The 19,640-nt window shown below is 38.2% G+C and overlaps 1 protein-coding gene across 7 annotated transcripts in view; it reads right to left on the reverse strand.

Annotated features, from left to right (window-relative positions):
- SOX6 (SRY-box transcription factor 6) overlaps nucleotides 1–19,640 on the reverse strand; it is a 501,080-nt gene that overhangs the window by 117,135 nt on the left and 364,305 nt on the right. For 6 of the 7 annotated variants that reach the window (XM_039533631.1, XM_039533632.1, XM_039533630.1 and 3 more), the window contains one exon: nucleotides 184–307. In XM_039533631.1, coding sequence (XP_039389565.1) covers nucleotides 184–307 — 124 coding nt within the window. The remainder of the gene's footprint in view (nucleotides 1–183; nucleotides 308–19,640) is intronic. The other variant, XM_039533636.1, reaches the window with a different exon arrangement.

The following is a 19,640-nucleotide window of genomic DNA, read 5'->3' on the forward strand; positions in this document are numbered from 1 at the left end:
TTACCAATCTTCCAATTATCCCCTATAAACTCGGAAGATATTTTCAGCTAGATTTACAAAACTTCACATTATTTTCAAGCAGCCAGTCCTTTTGTGTAACATCATCTGTATCAGACAGATCACAAGAGAAGTCTCAGGAAATATCTGAACATGTTAAATAGCTTCATATCCCTGTCAACTTACCTGGCTTATAAGTTATTCCTGGGGGGAAGAGGAATCCCTGCTGGGCTGCAGCAGCCGCTGCCAATGTCCGCTGGTCGTGTGGAAAAATTGGGATCATGAGCGGAGGCATGTGACCCTGAACCTGCTAAACAAAAGATAGCCTCTGATCAGAAAAAGCACAAATTTATCTTGACAGGTATTTCTCCAGCACTGATAGTGTTCTTATGTTCACACAGCCCCACAGAACCTTCTCCTTAATGTAATCCTCACCAATTTCACATTATCACATCAAAGCTCCCCTTAACATTGTTTTCCCTCAGTGTCAAAGGTGTAACAGTCTCCGTGAACTGCACTTTATCCTGCTTCTTGCTGATTTTTTTAAATTATTCCTTGTGTTTACATTTCATTGCACAAAAAGAAATCAACATTTTCATATACTATAGATTCATATTGAGAAAAGAAAAAAGTGGCTTACATTTGTATTAGTCTATCACATTTTTATTTCTCTTTGGGAGCTTAGATATCACAGTGACAAACACTTTAAAGGCAGCCTAATATCTAAAGAGCTATTTTAATCTTCATATTTTAACATATTTAGGGGAGGTAATTTTATTTCAGAGATCTTACGCTATTGTATTGCTAGTATATATGCCAACAGTTCAGGTATGTTATTTCAAAACCTCACCACACTATGTTAGTCGCCTAGACAACACCCCATCTCTTAAGATTTAAAGCTACAACATCTTGGCTCCCAATTAAACTAATATCCTTCACCATACACACCTCGCTGTAACATATAAATTGCTTGTCTGTCTAAGCAGTTTTACAGCTTTATGCACTATCATGTAGCTCAGTAATTATGGAGTTGTATTCAGAGAGCATTTCAGAATAAATCCTACTATATCAAATTTCATTTGACCTTAATAAATGTATCAAAGAGCGCAAACATGCAAAAGCAGAAAATTCTTCACCTTATATCAGCATCTGTATTCCACATATAGAAAATGAGAGACATGACATTAACATGTCTGTTAAATTCACATTTTAATTTTCTGGTTTATTTATGCTAAACATATATCAGAGACACTGGATGGGATCACGTGGAGTTTTTGTCTATCCCCCAAACCCCAATAGTACTGAAGGCTTTGATTACAGCATTTTTCTGATTAGTAAAAAAGTAAACACATAACGGTTTAAATATCAAAACCAGGAAGTGCAGAACAGCATTATTTTTCCAGTCAAAGAATTTTTGCCCTCTGATCCTGCCATAAATGGGTGGCATTAAATATTATTAAAAAGTTAAACTAAACTTCAAGTGATTTCTTTTTATTTTAATTCCTAAAAACTTTTTTTTGGTCAAATCCCATATGTTGACCTATGACATTGTTTAAACAGTGCCAAATTTTCTTGTCATATTCCTTTCCTTTCACAACCACTGATGCAGTGCAGAAATGCTACTGTGTGTCTATGAGGGTTAATTTACCAACAACTCTTCTCTGGGGAAAGCCCTAAGATGTAGGTTAATAAAGGTCACTCAAAAAATAAACACTTTACAGTATTTTTCTGAATCCATTTCTCAGGAAAATCAACTTATAATAAAAAGGTCTTTGTGCAATTACTGCCATAGCACTGGGGCGTGAAAGGAACCAGCTTTGAGCAGCTATTTCTTTCATTTTAGCTGAGGTAAGCCTGGTTGTGAACGTTAGCTATGAACTTAACTTGGTAAAATTGGAGTTGATCCCCATGTGCCCAGTACCAGCCTTTAACTTCTGATTTAACGGTGCTAATTTTGTGTATGATGTTAGTGCATACTGGCTCAGAATGTATGCAACAAGTGAAAACAATATCAGTGGCTGATGGGGAATACAGCTACAGCATCTGGAAAGCATTTAACACAACGTGTTTTACAATCATTTACAGTACTTTCCAAGTAGATACTAATCAAAATGATCCAGGCTCTGTGATAGCTCCCTCCTGGTCAGAAAATCTCCCCAGAGTGTTGCAACAGTGTAAGGTACCCACAAACTCCTCTCCACCAGGGGGCTTCAGGGTGCCGGCCCAGGCACAAAAGAAGACAGCATTCACCAGGGTGGAGAATGGGGTTAGAGCATAACATCCGCTAGGCAGCCTCTGTCGGTGGGGCTCTTACGGAGCCCTGGGGGAATGGGGTAGGGATGAGGGGGGGGTAGATTTAAGCTTCTCTCCCCTAGTGGAGAGCAAATGCATGTGCACATCCTCACTTATCAGTGACAGCAGAAGTCTGGAAGTCATGTCCGATGGGTTTTATTTGCAGATCTGTCAATGACTTGCTAAATTACCTTAGATAAGCTACTTAGGCCAATATTTTCTAAAGTGACCAATAACTTTTGGGTGCTTCAATCTTTGGGTGCACTATTTAGGACACCCAGGTATCTCAAGTTGAGCACCCAAAAACTGGGGCACCCAAAATTAGTCTTTCACTGAGCCTCTTCATGCCTCAGTATCACTTTTTGCCACAAAACCTACTTCACAGCAGGCAAGTGAAGTTAAGTAATAAGAGCCCAATACTGTCCCCCCCATCCCCGCCCCATTGATTTCAATAGGAATTTTCTTCCTGAGATGGATTGGGCTCCAAATATTTTTGAGATGCCCCAAATGAAAAGGACTAGATAACTATAAATTATTATCAATGTATGCTCTGGCTATCCTTTATAATCATTACTTTAAATATTCCTTGAATACTGGCCTGATCATAGCCTGTGTCAATCAGCATAGCTCCATTAACTTTAATGGTTTACATCAAGATTGTTAGTCTCATGTGAACTGAAAACAGTTTACTGAATGGCAAAAATATCCCATATTTTACTTAGGACACATATCAAATACTATTTCTAAGAAAGCTCTGTGGTCTTCCCTTTATACCATAACATTTACAAACTGTGCTCCTGCCTGTTTTCTAGACATCCTGAGACTTCTTAACTCTCTTGTACCTAAATCTAACTATGCTGGTTACACAAACATTCAGTGATGGTTTCACCAAGAATTATTTTACAAATAGTTGTCATTATGCTTAGCACACATCAACTGTAAAGCACAGATGAATATTAAAGATATAGTGGATACACTGTGATGACTGATCAATTAGTTTTTATAGAACTAAAGAGTAAGCCAAAAAAAATACACTATATACTCCTAGTGCCTCTCAAGTTTGTTTGTTTGTTTGTTTTTGGGTGGGGAGAGAGGGTGGGATCGTGTACTTCATAAAATTAGCTACATTCCTAAAAATTTTAAGGGCTAGACTGTTCTTCAGGTTTTTCTAAAAACCAAGACAGCAGCAGATGCATGAAAAACAAACTCTGGCTCTTTCCATTCGGAAAAAATGTGTATTGTTGTATCGACACTTTCCTCTTTTGTCTCTTCTCTGCTAAGTTGTTGATGATGCCATTTTTTGCCATCTGCCCTAGAGCTTCATTAAAGATACATGAATGGACTAACTGGCCTGATATCTTGCGAGGAACAGGTGCTATTGTTTGTCCCCAAAGACTTGCACTAAAGATCTGACTCAAAATACTTGAGAAAGAGCATCTGCAGCAGTCAGTCAGAGAGTAACTTGGCAGGGATCTTGCTATGTGCTAATATGCAAACAGAGTGACACTCAGGGGGACTAATTTTCTCTTTCATGAAGATTATTTAACTTTTTTGTGATGGGCAATAAATGTTTGTATCTGAACAATTCTGTTTAATGTCTTTCACTGAGCTATATAAGTGAATCGGATGGGTCCTGAAAGCAATTCTTTTCAATATTTTGATCAACAGAAATAAAACAAGGATATACTTCCATTTTCAAAGTAAACTTAAATAAGATAATTTCTAAGGAACAATAAAACAAGCCATCTGTCTATACTGACTTGTTTCTCTATGACAATTTTAAGTCTGTATTTGGATGTAATAAATGGAGTACATTTTATTAAATATCCAAAGCCACCAAGTTATAGAAATATTAGCCAGTACCATAATATGGTTTTAATGTATCACACAACTCTTATAATTCTTGGGAATAGCTAACAATATTAACTAGTGTGAGGTCAGGAAGCAACCTTGGATGGAAACAACCTTGATTTGCTCAAGAATCAATGGTGGATTTTGTTCTCCCTAGAAGAGTAAGGGCTGGTGAGTAACATGATAAAGAGGGCCATGTTTTGTATTGTCCCATGGAGTAATAGGAATACCAGTCACAGAAGAAGCTGGCTATTACAATCCTCTCAGCTACAGAGTCACTGATGCTTAGTGTTGTACACAAAAGGAGAATGCCCCAGGATTACAAAAGGGACATAGCATGAAAGAATAATTGCTTCAGTGAAAATTCTCTGCCCTTCTTGAATCTGGAACCAAGCACGTTTCATGAGAGCTGAGATGCGATTTGTGCTCTAAACTAAAAAAAACGTTTCAGCACATACAAATCAAGTTTATTTCAACTCAGTTTGTTAGTCAAGAACTGGATTGGAAACTGTATTCTAGAAAACTTTTGCTAATTCATAGATGAGATGTTTATTTGGAGTTCCGTTATACCTCCTCTATCAGCAGAAAGGAAAGGTGCTATTTTGTACAAATAAAAGCATCTCATCAAGTAATATTAGATTCACAAAAGAAATGATATTCAGAGACAAGTATGGCCTCCTCCTTTTATAAACATCTTAGTTTATCTTATTGTGCCTACATTTTGCAGTTTGTATAGTATGTAAGATCACAGACTTTGGTAAGGCCTCTCAAACTATAAAATGGAATACAATGACTAAGCATAACCATGTATGTTAACCTTAAAACAGGGGCTCTCAAACTTCATTACACCATGACCCCCTTCTGACAACAAAAATTACTCCATGACTCCAAGAAGCGGGACTGAAGCCTGAGCCCACCCAAGTCCCACTGAGCCCAAGCCTCACCGCTCTGGGCGGGGGACAAAGGTTGTAACCTGAGCCCTGCCACCCAGGGCTGAAGCCCTCGAGCTTCAGCTTAGAATCTGGGCGGTGGAACTCGGGTTCAGCTCCAGGCCCCAGCAAGTCTAAGTCAGCCCTGGTGACCCCATTAAAATGGGGTCACGACCCACTTTGGGGTCTCAACCCACAGTTTGAGAATTGCTGCCTTACAGAATCTTCTCCAGTTATAAACCTTCTCCATGCGATGTACATTTCTTTGAACCTCATGCTCCCCTCTATATCCATGCTTGAAACAGAGCCTCCACCTGCAGAACCCCCACCTGCAGAAAGAGGTAGAGTCATCTTCATGGCTTCCTGTCCCCTTCTCCCCATTTCTGTGGAAGTCTCTCTAAAAGGGAGCTTCATAGTCCCCAAATTTGGAAAGGAGTGTGGTAGAGGCATGGGGAGTTCCAGATTCTTATTTTCATTCTTCCCAAACCTGCTGGAGAAACCTGCAAAAATGAATTCTATGATCTTTACTAATATGTGCTATCTTCACCATGGAGCCTTCCTTTGGGAGTAGTAGGTGGACACAGAACATAGCTTCCAGGAGCCACGGGGAGGTGGTGGGGACATTCATGCACACTACACTTACCTCTGGTTGACTGCAGGGATCTTTTGGTTAAGGGAGCACAGACTTCTGCAGTGGAAACAAGACCCATCCTACCTGGCAGTAGAATTCATAACAAACTCCTCAAGCTGAAATTTGCCCAGTTTCCCCTCTCCTACATGGATTATTTCAGCAAAGGGGAGAATAAGATCCCATGTTTTTTCTGGATTCTCATCATGATCTTCACATTATTTTATCCTTTAATAGTTGTTCAATTTCCTTTGCTTTTCACTTGTACAGGACACTGTCATGGAGTAAACAATGCTCTCTAATTGACTATAATAACCAAGCATCATTCTTTTTAACCATTTTTCCTATGTCATTATAATCTTTAGGCCAGATCTCTCTCTGGTGCAAATCACCATATCGCCATTGAACACAATGGAGCTGCATCAATTAATACCAGCTGAAAATCTGACCTTTGAAATGTACTTCGAAACACAATATTTGCCTTCAGTATAGGATTTGTACTACTCGCTGTACTTGGAATGGAGAATATAGAAAACAATGGAAAAACAAGAAAACAATAAGAGACAAATGTCAAGGATGGTGCCCACGGCATGCAATACCAGTAATGAGTGAGCATCCAAAGTCCCAATTAATACATATAAGTTTAGACCAGGAACACAATTTTTAAAGTATCATCCCGATCTTTTACCCAATTAAGGTTATATTAGGGAGAGTGGGAGGGGTATTTGGGCTACTTGAATAACTGAAAAATGTATTTCCATTAAAATAAATAAATACTGCATGTGATTAGTCTACTAAATGGTCTATGAATAATTGTTGAAAACACACGTAAATAGGGAAACACATAACTTTATTTTGCACACATCTAGCTTCCTTAATAGGATGAGTTTTCAAAATTCTTTAGTTTCTTATTCATATAGCAGAACAACTCCCCAGGTAATGGCAGCATACCAAGCAAAAATATGCATCTTCAAAATTTCCAAAATATGTATTTACATGATAGAACATCATAACTCCATCCATCAAGTCAATATGGTAAGTTTTTTAAGCCCTCTTTAAATTTACTTATATGAGAGGTCTTAATAGCACTAACAGAGCTGTTAGTGTCCATTGTGTTAGTAATACATGTTTTTAAATTCCATGTGCACTGTATATATTTACCTAATCTGCATTTTCAAAAGTCTGTGTATGACAGAAAGGACCTTTATATCTATGCTACCATTTCAATTCTCATTTATTTTCATAACTGATACTTTTCTTACTTTTTTTTAAAGGAAAGAAATTGAAGAGGTGTTGTAAATTCATTCATATATTTCAATTAGATTAATTTGGAGCTTATGCAAATGAGTGAACAACAATACTGCGGCCTTGAACATAGTATGGCATAAGCAGAGAGGCACTTACCCTATGAACATTTATGTACGTGCAAGTCAATGGGTTAAATTGCTTAAAATTACCTCATGTTTAAAATTAACCATGCACATATTTGCAGGGTGGGGCCTATGTTTCCTCTGTGCAGCTCTGCGAATGCCCCACAATAAAAAACTGCAACAAAAATCAAACTAGCGTCAGATCTTGGTCTCAAGGACTGCCTACTCTGTTCAACTACGCAAAAGTACTGTGATGAGAAGAAAGGTCTATTAGGTATTCATTGGTATGCTCCAGTTACTTTGTGCCACTCTGATGATGCAGAATAGTTGTATTGACCAGTTATAATGGGGTTATGGCTACTTCATATCAACAGAGTAGTGCAAAGTAGCCAGAGCACACTGGGAAATCTGACCTTAGAATTTTCACTTGTGACCGATCCAGAGTTTGAATTAATATCTTCTTTGAATTAATACTACACAACATCTAGTCTTCCAAAACATAAAGTTAAAGTATGATCATAGGACCCAATTCTGCAAACATTTACATGAGCAGTCCCTACTCACATGAATGTGACTACATAAGTAAGGACTACTCTTGTGAGGCAGGGACTGCAGAAATAGGCTCAAATAGATGAAAGTGACTTTGTAAATATGATACCCTCCTCATCAAATTTGCTAGCTGTGCATCAAATCTACTGGCGTAACTGAAAAATAAATTTCCTTTACTTTTTATTCCTGTTAGAATCAAAGAACTACAGGAGAGAGAGATGGATTCTATTCTACCTCATGTAACATCAGTTGAATTGTTCAGTACGTTCTAAATGAAGAAATGCTCCTCTTGTGATGATGCGTGATCCACAAAGAACACAGTTTGATAATCAGATCCCAGGTTGATTTTATATGCTTAGCTATTAGGAAAAGATCTTGCAAACTTGAAAAATGTGAATATTTAATAGGGAATCCATGAAGAAAAATAAATATAGTTACTGAATTTTTAGGCCAACCCTGACTGATCTTTCTTAGAGATGAATTATGAACTGACGGTTTAAATTCTTGTGGGATTCCATGGACATTATATGTAAAGGTTGCAGTATTTAGCCACAATGATACACTGAGGCAGTGTCATTCTTAATTCCAAATCCTTTTTCTTTTGATAGTTAGTTATATGTGTTGAACTTAAATGTGACATATTTGGGGAATCAAATGGGGAGCAATAGAAAAAGTACCACTGAATGCAATGAAGTAGGTTTTTTTAAGTAACATCTATCATTCCATTTCCATTAGCTTCCTGTTGTAGTGCCCAATTTGTGCCCAGCTATGTGGACATAGCATATATGGAAATTCAGGTGTCATTTGAAGATGACTTTCTCAAGTTAAAAGTATGATAAATGGTAATTAAATTGTTTAAATTGTCCATGTTTTAAGAAACTCTCACTAGGAGGGAAGGAGAACATCTCTGCTATAAAGAAATTAATAAAACATGTTATGCAAAAGTGAATTTATAGTTCATTTGGAATTAGAGATGTACCACCTTTTCAATCCATACAAATGCATAATCTTGTCAATTAAATATTATTGTTAAGGTCTAGTAGTATGTTAAAATCACTTTAAAGTGCAACTAAGGAAAATTCATGTGTGTTTATTACTCCTTAAGGGTCTATTAGTGGGTATTTTATTCAGATTCGGGTTGTAAAATCTGCATAAACTCAGCATATTGTTATCCCCATGTGTGCATTTGTTTGGTTAAAGCATAACAGCAAATCTCAATTTCTGCAACTTCTGGAAAAGTCAAGAGAACTAAAACAGTCTTAATTTTAATCAGATACAAACAGTTATCACTACGGAAGTGAAGAGTTGACTATTATGCAAATCGTCACAGTTAGTGGTCACCAAGCCATCACAGAAGACTGAGCAAGTCAATTATTTCAGATATTTCCAAAGACTAGTGAAGATGTATGTTTCTCATTTCCACCTCATCTTATTTTCATAGAAATGTGAAAATATTAGTCAATGAACTTAGATTTTTTTTAACAGAAACACCACTACCTGAGCTCATATCCAACATAAATTATGACTTTATTAGTTTTTTTAATGGTAATACCAAAATGTGCAAATTTTTGGACTTCATTCAAATCTCAAGTTGATGAAATTATTCAGTACACAAGTTCTTTTAAACTTTGCAGTTCGTATTAGCATTCAACTTGATTCTCCTAGATCCTCTCTCTGATACAGGGTTCATTTTCTAACAATGACTATCTATTGGATATTAAAATATCCAGTATTAAAACTCAGTATTAAAACTCAGTCCCATGCAGGTCAAGGCAGAACCTGACTTAAGTGGCCTATGAGCAGTTGCACATAGGCCACTTAAGTGGCCTATGTGCAACTTAAGTGGCCTATGAGCAGTTGCACAATTGGTTCCACGTGGCCTGCACGCAGATCCTTGAGGGCCAGTCAACTGGGACAGTGTGAGCATAGGGGTGGGTCAAAATTATGCACGTCATGCCTTTTCCCCACCGAGGTGGCTGCAAGCTCCATTTCTGCAGTCATTTGCTCCCCTCTGCGCCATTCAGAGTAGGGATGCATCTGGCCCTATGGCTTTAAAAATGTCTAACTCCCAACATAGGGTTAGAATGTACACAATGTACAGAAGCCCAAATGTATAACCCAAGTGACAGGCAAAGCTGCATTCTCAGTCTCTGGAAAATATGCCTGACTTATGTTTATTTTTAAAAAACAGTAAATAAAGGAAAATAATTTGGCTAAATCACAGACATAATGTTATGGAACTTTAGGATTGAGACACAATTATCATAGGCAGTTAGGTGAAGATAACACAAAACCTCTTGTGTCTGGAGATCAAAGTCAAATTTGGATACTGATCACATCCAAAAATTAGTTTGCTGGTGTCTCTTCCCGGTGCCCTGCATAACCTATCTGACCATCTTTGCTCAAAAGAAGCCCAAAGACTGAAATAACAGGTATGTGTGCAAATTAGGTTTGAGGTGGATTGGCACTGCAAACTAACAATTATAGTTTTGGTATTAAGAAATCAGATATTCCTAACTCCCAATCGTATACTCAGATCATGCCTCTTTCATATACAAGCTATGTTTGGTTCAGGTCAGTGCTACTGGTTCTTCACTTTCCAGACCACTTAAGATACTTGATAAAAATATTTTATTACTGCTCCACACACACTAAAATATTATGTATATGTAGTATTGTCTGGTTTATACTGCCTGGTTTTACAGTTTTGACTAGCTGTAAAACTGCATAATTCTACTGGAGATCCCTTGAAGTGTGCGGGTTTTAGAAATATATAGAAACTGTAAACATTTACCTTTTGTACTTTTCATTGTCTGTTTCTTTATGAAAATTAATTTAAAGAGAGCAAGATAGAAGAAAATAAGAGAGAAGGAAATAAGGTAAAATCTAAGAAATTCACATTTAACACAGGCACTTGATAACCCACCATGTTTTGTGTGTTGCAGCCAGTGCCAGGGATACATCTCCAACATGAATCCACATCGTGGTGCCTTTTCTTGAGAGCAGTATGATGTTGAAGGAGGAGCATAAGCCTTCACTTTGAATTTCCTGGCTTTTACCAGTTTGTGTCACAACTTCAATGTTATTTAAAGATAGCCCTCAGCTCATGAATAGACCTTTGCTACGAGTCCCATGATCACATCTCCATTGGTGTGGCATTGTTTTCAAAGTCATAGATATTTTCTTCAGTTCCTAATGACAATCAGCCAGAATCAATAACCCAAAGCTCTGATTCGATTCACTTTCACTCTGCCTGACTAAACAGTTCCCTTACAACTATACTGTGAGTGTAGTTTCTATGATGAAATACACAAGCAAATCTACATAGAATTATCGGTCAATAACAATGGACCTTTGTCCAGCTGTGACTATTTCCCCCCCTCAATAGCCAGGCCTTATCTGCTCAGGAAATGCCTGTTTTAACTGACAGGTAGGAGATTAAATCTACAGCTGCCGAAACACAATCTCCGCTCTGTTAGATAGGCTTTCATTGCAAAGCACTACAAACACATAATTTGTTTATGTTGTACCAGCAATCTTTGACAAAGCAGACTGTCTAGCTGAGACAAATGTGGTTAAACCCATTTATTGTATTATTTCTGCTACACAGAACAAGCTCTTAAAATGTAGAAGCTAGACAAGGCACAAAGCTCTAGCTGTCTAAAGAAATCAAGAATAGATGACTTCTTGTTACACTAGCCTCCTTTACACAGTAAAGCATGCTCTCTCCTGGAAAACATCCACTGCAATTTCTTTCTCTCTCTTTTTTATTTTTTATTTTTTTGAGTGGGTGGTTCAATGATGTTTATATTTTCAGGTTTTAAAGCTTCTTCTTTCTCCCATAGTACCAATAGATATAAAATAAACAAGACAATCAATGGAAGCCTTAAGATTCAGGAAACCAGAGAATATTTTGCAAGGACTACTTTGCAAAACAAGAATGAATTTTCCAGACACACTGGGTCTCATCCTGCAGTGTAATTATTGTTACACTTTTTGCTTTATTTTAAAATAATATTGGTTGCTATTTATTTAAAATAAAAGGTACAGTGAATAAGGAAACTAAGTATTCATAAATTTGATTTTCCATATTGAATATTACTTTTTCCTCCAATTAAAAGGCTTTACAAGAAAACTTTTTTTTAGCTCTAGTTCCTCATGGCCATATATTACTTTTCTGTAAGTCTCTCTGACAAGAACTAAGTCAGCATACACTGGAAATTACAAGGGCCACATCAAGCTTCAGAGGATCCTTGGGAGCCCTACAAACATAAGCAGACATACACATACCTTCCTGAGGGGAGAACTGGTCCTGCATCAATCTCTACTTTCTATATTTAAGACTCTGTTCTCCAGCTGATGTCCATGAGTAACTCCAACTTTATCAGGAGTCTCATGCAAAATTGACTGGAGAGATGCACTCAGTGATTGGCTTGTTAAACAATTTCTTTGTGAAATTCAGAATGAGACATTTCCCAGGTATTAGAACGATAGACGTTCACTAACGGGTTTTAGTCAATAAGAGGATTGTCACTCTAATGGTTAATCTGAACTACGAGGAATCAAAATACTAAATGTGATCAACATTTAAAAGTTTTATCATTCAAGTTATTTCTACCATCCCACACATCTCCCAGAGCATTCTTCTATGTACTCTTTTGCAATCTGTTAGTGTTCTTTAGGTTTTTTTTTATTTAATCTTAATCGATTTGCAACATTCATCTCTGGATTTGAGGGGAAGTGGTTCAGGGCTAGCACAGAAGCTGCCACTCAAAACATTCAGTTTGGCATAAAATTAAAAAAGTATGCAATAAACTGGCTAAATCCACAGGGAATCCCTCAAACAGCATGGATAATGAGTAGAATCCATAACAGACGTAAACAAACCCAGAAAGATGTCTGGGGCCAACATCATTATGTAAGATATATGCCCAAGATATATGGACATATATTTGAATGTTCAACTTCAAACTCAGGCTCTATTAGATTGATTCGATCTCAGCGTGGGGTTCAGTTAATAAACAAACCTTGCCTTTGGAAAATATTTGGGACTGGAATTATGTATTATGCCCCTGCCATTTAAAACATGTGGTACTGAGATGCACTCTTACTTTAATGCTTTGTTAAGGCAGGACTGTAAAGAAAATTAGAAATCCACTTTCCTAGGAAACAGATCCAATTTTCAGGTTAAGCGTCACAACTTTTAAAGCAGCTATTATCCAAAACTATATTTCATTCTATGCATTGGGGCATTTGACAAGATTTCACCTGACAAATTAGAGACCAGTTTGAGTCTTAGGGCTTTGGTTCACACTTCGCATGCTACCCACATTCTCTTAAGGATGCAACAATAACATTAACAAGTCTTTTTGGTAATTATTAATTTCACTGTAGAAGAGCTTCTTTGCTATGCTTGGCTAGTTAAAAAAAATCATTTTACTCACCTCAGGGTACAGCATTAGCCTGCATATTTGCTCTTTTCCTTTTTTCCAGGTTTTGTTTAAAAATTCTTCTTAAACCTGGATATTAATCACTGCTCTGAGAGTGAAAGAATTTGCAGGAGTAGCTGAAGTGCCACTTTTTTTTCAAAGTAGGAACTAGTTAGTACTGGCTTTTTTTTCTCTGACATTGGAACAGGGAAAAATGAAAGAGATTTAAAGAAAGGAAAGGAGAAAAAATTAATTAAGAGAACAAGAATGAGGGCTGGCCTGAAGGTACAATCACCATCCAACATGTCATCAGCTCACAAATGGAAGTTCTAGTCTTGGGCTGAACTAGCAGGGGATGAGAACAGCCAAAATGCTCAGCCCTGAATAAGAGGAAGCCTCCTGAGTGGGCACATCATGCAAACCAGGAGCTGCAATGACAGAATCCAGAGGGAGCCAGATCCAGAAGAATGTGTTACCTGATTAATTGTTTTAAGGACAGCAATAAAGAGAGAAATTGGAGGGCAGAATCTTAAGAGATATGCCCTGCGATGCATGCATGCACAAGACAAGGAGAAGACAAACAGCACCCCTCTTGGCTGGTTCAATTCTAAAGAAATCACACTCACCCTAACATATTGCTGTAAACTACTGTGCTCTGCACAGTTCTACAGTGAAAGTGAAGTTCTTTCTACTCTTCTAAGCATGAAACACTCTTTTTCTTTTGTTGTGGCTGAATTTCCCAAACACTAGGGACCTCTCATTTTGTTTTTGAGAAGTGAAGTAGGGACTGAAAAAGGTAGAATGTTTAAAAGAGCAGGTAAGTTACAGGGAATTGCCTTACCCTGCTTCTCAATATTTCTTATATTGTAATCCATTTTAATCATTCTATGCCAAAGCTGTTGAATCCTGATGAGAGACAACTCATGGTACTCTCCCAGTGCTCCCGGATCCATCCTCCAGCACTCTTTCCTTGCTGCATTCCCATGCAGTCACTGTTTGAGTTTCTTGGACCCACAAAGCCTCATTAGCACTTAACCTTATTTTGGAGAGACCAAAGAAAGTAGTTTGGGTTTGATTCATTTCATGGTTTCTCTGCTGAAAGGAGAAATAAGAATGCCAGTTGTAATGGTAGTGCTTTCTGTTCTATGGAACTGGACCAGAGCAGCAACTCATTTGTCTATCACTCAGCTCCTCATCTTTCTCTCTCCTTCTTTCCTCTCAGCCCCTTTTTTTCTTCTTCTGTTCTATCACCTCCTTCTTTCTCTCTCTCTCCCCTGTCTCAGGTTCCCTGCAAAACTTCTGGCATTTTCTCTCACTGTATCCCTTGCATATTGAATAAAGTAGTGCACACTTTTTGAATATAAAGCAATAAAGCATCCTGTGGCACCTTATAGACTAACAGACGTATTGGAGCATAAGCTTTCGTGGGTGAATACCCTCTTCCTCAGATGCATGGGTATTCACCCACGAAAGCCTATGCTCCAATACGTCTGTTAGTCTATAAGGTGCCACAGGACTCTGTCGCTTTTTACAGATCCAGACTAACACAGCTACCCCTCTGATACTTTCTGAGTATGTAAACCTACTCATTCCAGATCTGGGGCTGCTGACATATAATATTTTACAAGAAAGGGTACAAGTTACCTCAAATCCTCTCCAAAAGAGATTTTATGCTCCTCCTCACCTCCCCCAAAACCACTATCCTTCCAAATGCTGCCACCGTGAGCAATAAGAGCTGGCTTACTTTTTGGTTGACTAATGGTGGCAGTCCTGAGAAAGGCTCAAGTATTCTAGCAAGTGTGGTCAGTTGGAATGTGGGAGGAAATTAGGATGTCCACAAGAATTGAGCCCACATGATACACCCATACAGGAGAAGCAAAAATTAAATCAGCCCCATGCTGTTACTATGCTCCTCTCCATGAACATAAGGGCCTCCTGGTATGTGGTGTGCTCCCTCAGACTCCTCTTTTTAGCTGGTTGAATAGTTGCATCCGTTTTCCTTTTTCAGGTAGATGACAGCATGTAGTGTAGGATGCACTACAGTTTCAATGACCTTTTTCTGATATATTTTTAGGGCTTCCCCACGTTTCGTTGTGACAACCAGTACCACACAATTCGGACCACAGCAGATATTTGTGCTAATGTGGCATCCCTGGGATTCTGGGTATGGAATGAACTGATGACAAACATACTGCAAGACTTATTTATGATATTATGTTATGAATAGCAACTGTGATAATGCATATCTTATCTGTATATTTTTTTGGAGAGAAGGCACCACTTGGTGTCAGGGCCGGCTCCAGGCACCAGCGCAGCAAGCAGGTGCCTGGGGCGGCCAATGGGAAGGGGCGGCATGTTCGGCTCTTCGGCGGCGGGTCCCTCAGACCCTCTCGGAGGGAAGGACCCGCCGCCGAATTGCTGCCGAAGTGCCGCCGATCATGACTTTTTTTTTTCCACACCGCTTGGGGCGGCAAAAACCCTGGAGCCAGCCCTGCTTGGATGGGTCCACTGTGTTCATTTCAGACTTGTTTAAAAAACAGGTCAGATATCTGTATGGATATGATCCCTATTTGCTTTCAATGTTGAATGTTTTAGTTGACTATGTGCTACACTTCCAACAGCATATCTAATAGAATTCTATGAGGGGGTCCACAAGCATGTGAACAAGGGGGATCCAACTGATTATGGTGTATTTAGATTTTCAGAAAGTCTTTGACAAGGTCTCTCACCAAAGGCTCTTAAGCAAAGTAAGCAGTCATGAGATAAAAGGGAAGGTTCTCTCGTGGACTGGTAACTGGTTAAAAGATAGGAAACAAAGGGTTGGAATAAATGGTCAGTTTTCAGACTGGAGAGAGGTAAATAGTGGTGTCCCCCAGGGGTCTGTACTGGGCCCAGTCCTATTCAAAATATTAATAAATGATCTGGAAAAAAGGGGTAAACAGTGAGGTGACAAAATTTGCAGATGATACAAAACTACTCAAGATAGTTAAGTTACAGGCAGACTGTGAAGAGCTATAAAAGGATCTCTCAAAACTGGGTGACTGGGCAACAAATGTCAGATGAAATTCAGTGTTGATAAATGCAAAGTACTGCACACTGGAAAACATAATCCCAATTATACGTATAAAATGATGGGGTCTAAATTAGCTGTTACCACTCAAGAAAGAGATCTTGGAGTCATTGTGGATAGTTCTCTGAAAACGTCCACTCAATATGCAGTGGTAGTCAAAAAAGCGAACAGAACATTGGGAATCACTGAGAAAAGGATAGATAATAAGACAGAAAATATCATATTGCCTCTGTATAAATCCATGGTATGCCCACATCTTGAATAATGTGTGCAGATGTGGTCATCCCATCTCAAAAAAGATATTTTGGACTTGGAAAAGGTTCAGAAAAGGAAAACAAAAATGATTAGGGGTATGAAACAGCTGCCATAAGAGGAGAGATTAATAAGACTGGGACTTGGAAAAGAGACGACTAAGGGAGGATATGATAGAGGTCTATAAAATCATGACTGGTGTGGTTAAAGTAAATAAGGAAGTGCTAAACTCCTTCTCATAACACAAGAACTAGCGGACACCAAATGAAATTAATAGGCAGCAGGTTTAAAACAAACAAAAGGAAGTATTTTCACACACAATGCATAATCAACCTATGGAACTCCTTGCCAGAGGATGTTGTGAAGGCCAAGACTATAACAAGGCTCAAAAAAGAACTAGGTAAATTCATGGAGGATAGGTCCATCAATGGCTGTTAGCCAGAATGGACAGGGATGGTGTCCCTAGCCTCTGTTTGTCAGAAGCTGGGAATGGGTGACAAGGGATGGATCACTTGATGATTACCTGTTCTGTTCATTCCCTCTGGGGCACCTGGCATTGGGCACTGTTGGAAGACAGGATACTGGGCTAGGTGGACTTTTAGTCTGACCCAGTATGGCCATTCTTATGTTCTTATATGCATCACTGAGATCACAGTGTTTCTCGCACCACAGCCATATCATCTCAGTATTTTTACTGTACTCTTCCAATTAACCTCCAATTGTTATTGGTTCTCTCCCATGGAATTCTGGACTGCATTCATATCACCCAGTCATTTTTCCACACTTACCATCTGACTAAGCCTGTGCTGATACTACCGTCTGCCATAACTTGCGAGCTACACATAACAATAATCTTTTCCATCTGAGCTGCCTGCCATGGTTACTGGAAATCTGCTGTGTGTTGCATTCACAACAGCCCTAAAGGAAGGTGCTTTTAAGTAGTTATCAGGTAAATATTGGCTCTTTAGAGTGAACATCCACCTTCATTGAAATTATAACCATTGGTTCCTGTTAACACTGTACCCTGTTCTCCAATCAAATCCATGTGAATTTGGAGTTTACATTTGTCAGTGTTAGAGTGATGATTGGAATATGTTCTCTTCTTTCACGCTTCATTCCTATTGCACAGAGAACAAGCAACCCACCCTAGTTATTTCACACCACTTTGTCAGAAAGTATATCTGAGGTAAAAAGCTGTCAGATCACCATTCACAATTATGCCTTTTCAACAGAGTTAGTATGTTAATTTATTGCATATTCTCTTTTCTCAACTCTTCTGAAATCAGAAATAAAGCATTTAAAAACAATATTAATGTAGAGATTCAGTAGCATATAAGGGAGATAGAAATTACTTGATGCCTCTGCCTTTCTTCACAAAAGCTAAAGCACACCTTTCAAACAAGATTAAATATACCTTTAAGACTGTATAATTTTATTTTATTTAAATAACATTGTTTTTTAGGAACAGATTTACAGTAAACAAACTTTTGCTAAGGACCTGATTCTCATCTCACTTAGGTCAGTGTAAATGAGGAGTAACTCACCTGAAGCCTATAAAGCTGCAAGGAGATCAGAATCAGGCCATAAAAGTATTTTTAAAGTGTTAAGTATATTAATACTTCAACAGATTCAAGAATACCAGTGTAAACACAGCAATGCAACAAGTTAAACGTTTAAAATAAATTTGATCGTATGTTCTATGCCAATCAAAGTCTTAGTCAAACCACCCATAGGGGAAAAAATAAAACTCTCTGCATTGTTTGCAATAATATGGAAGGAAATTTAGTGTATATTCTCTTCTTCCTGTATTTTTCAGCTAGATTAAGCTGTTGTCTTCACAATTGCCTCCCAGCTGCTGTGACTTGTGAAAACAACAGACCCTGCTCTGTTGTCTGCAGAAAGCCTGGATTGTTATGAGTAACTTTATTGCAGGCACATGAGTGTGTTAAGACTTTAAAACACGCTCAAATGTCATGTGCACACCCACTGACGGGCAAGAATAATTATGAAAAAACAAGAATTCTATGTCTATGAAACAGTGTCAGACAAAATGGGCCATTCATTGTGATCCTTAGGGAATGCTTGGACTCTCTAGCCAGAAAACAAAAAAGGCACTTTTTTCCTCCCGTAGGCTGAATGCTTAGCTTTGCCATCTGAGCCCTAAGTAAACATGGGCCCCCTCTCTAACTACTGGCTGGCCCGCACACAGTAAAAAGTATTAATGCCCCCCTTTTTTCCAGTAGTCCCCTCTGTGTAGGCTGCGGCCAATGTAAAGTCAATGCAAAGACAAAACAGTTTGCCTAACATTAGTAAAAGAAAACAGAACTCTCGTACAGTCTGAAAATCGCTCTGACACAGAGGTTTTATTTTAAGACCTATCCCCTCTGTCCTTCTGCATGTTACCGTAGCTACTGTTAATTCTTTTAGCAGGCAATAACTGCTGACTGCTGGTAAATTACAGAGGAACAGAATTGTGTGCAGCTGTTTAAAGTTATCTACTTTATAAGGTTGCCTACTTCTTTACTGTCCCAGGTTCAAAATTTCATTTGTCTCTCTATCAGAATCTGTTTGCATCATAAAAGGGCTATTTCAAATGAAATTCTAATTCAGCTCAACAATCGATTCACTCTGATACCAAATTTTCACCACAGGTTTAATGAGGAGACAATCCCTTCTGGCCTGATTTTAACAAGTGCATTGAATCTTATAAGGATAGTGATAAATTACAACAAGCTAAAAACTTTTTCAAATAATTTAAATGCATAATTAATGTATTAGATATTCTTTTGACCAAAGTGATTATTTAAACTAAGCATCCGTATTTATCTCTACATCATCTTTTGGGTTAGTATTGATCTGGTGTATTTGACTAAGTGAGGTGACTTTCAATTCACAATAAAATCTGGGTAAATTACTGTCAATATGTTCTGATGTTCACATTGAAGTTAATAGCACAACTCCCATTGACTTCAATGAACAGAATCCTCACCTTATCTTGTTAGATATAAAAAGGGCAGATTCATCTCTTGTTTTAAGAATGAATTTTCAGGCAATTGTCTGTGGTGGGGGCTCCTCTGTGAGGGTTTTTGTGAGTTTTTGTTTGTTTGCTTGTTTAAGGTAACTAACATGTCCTTTCTCTCGCCATGCCCATCACAAGCTAGGGAAATTGAAATGCAGAAAGGCAAGGCTGTGTGAAAGTCCAAGCATGGAGTGTATGAACTTTATAGCCATCCATGAAAGGGCTGCCATATTCCTCACTAAGCCCTCTGATTC

The sequence above is a fragment of the Mauremys reevesii genome, linkage group 4 (genome assembly GCF_016161935.1).
Source record: "Mauremys reevesii isolate NIE-2019 linkage group 4, ASM1616193v1, whole genome shotgun sequence".
NCBI classification, from domain to species: domain Eukaryota; kingdom Metazoa; phylum Chordata; order Testudines; family Geoemydidae; genus Mauremys; species Mauremys reevesii.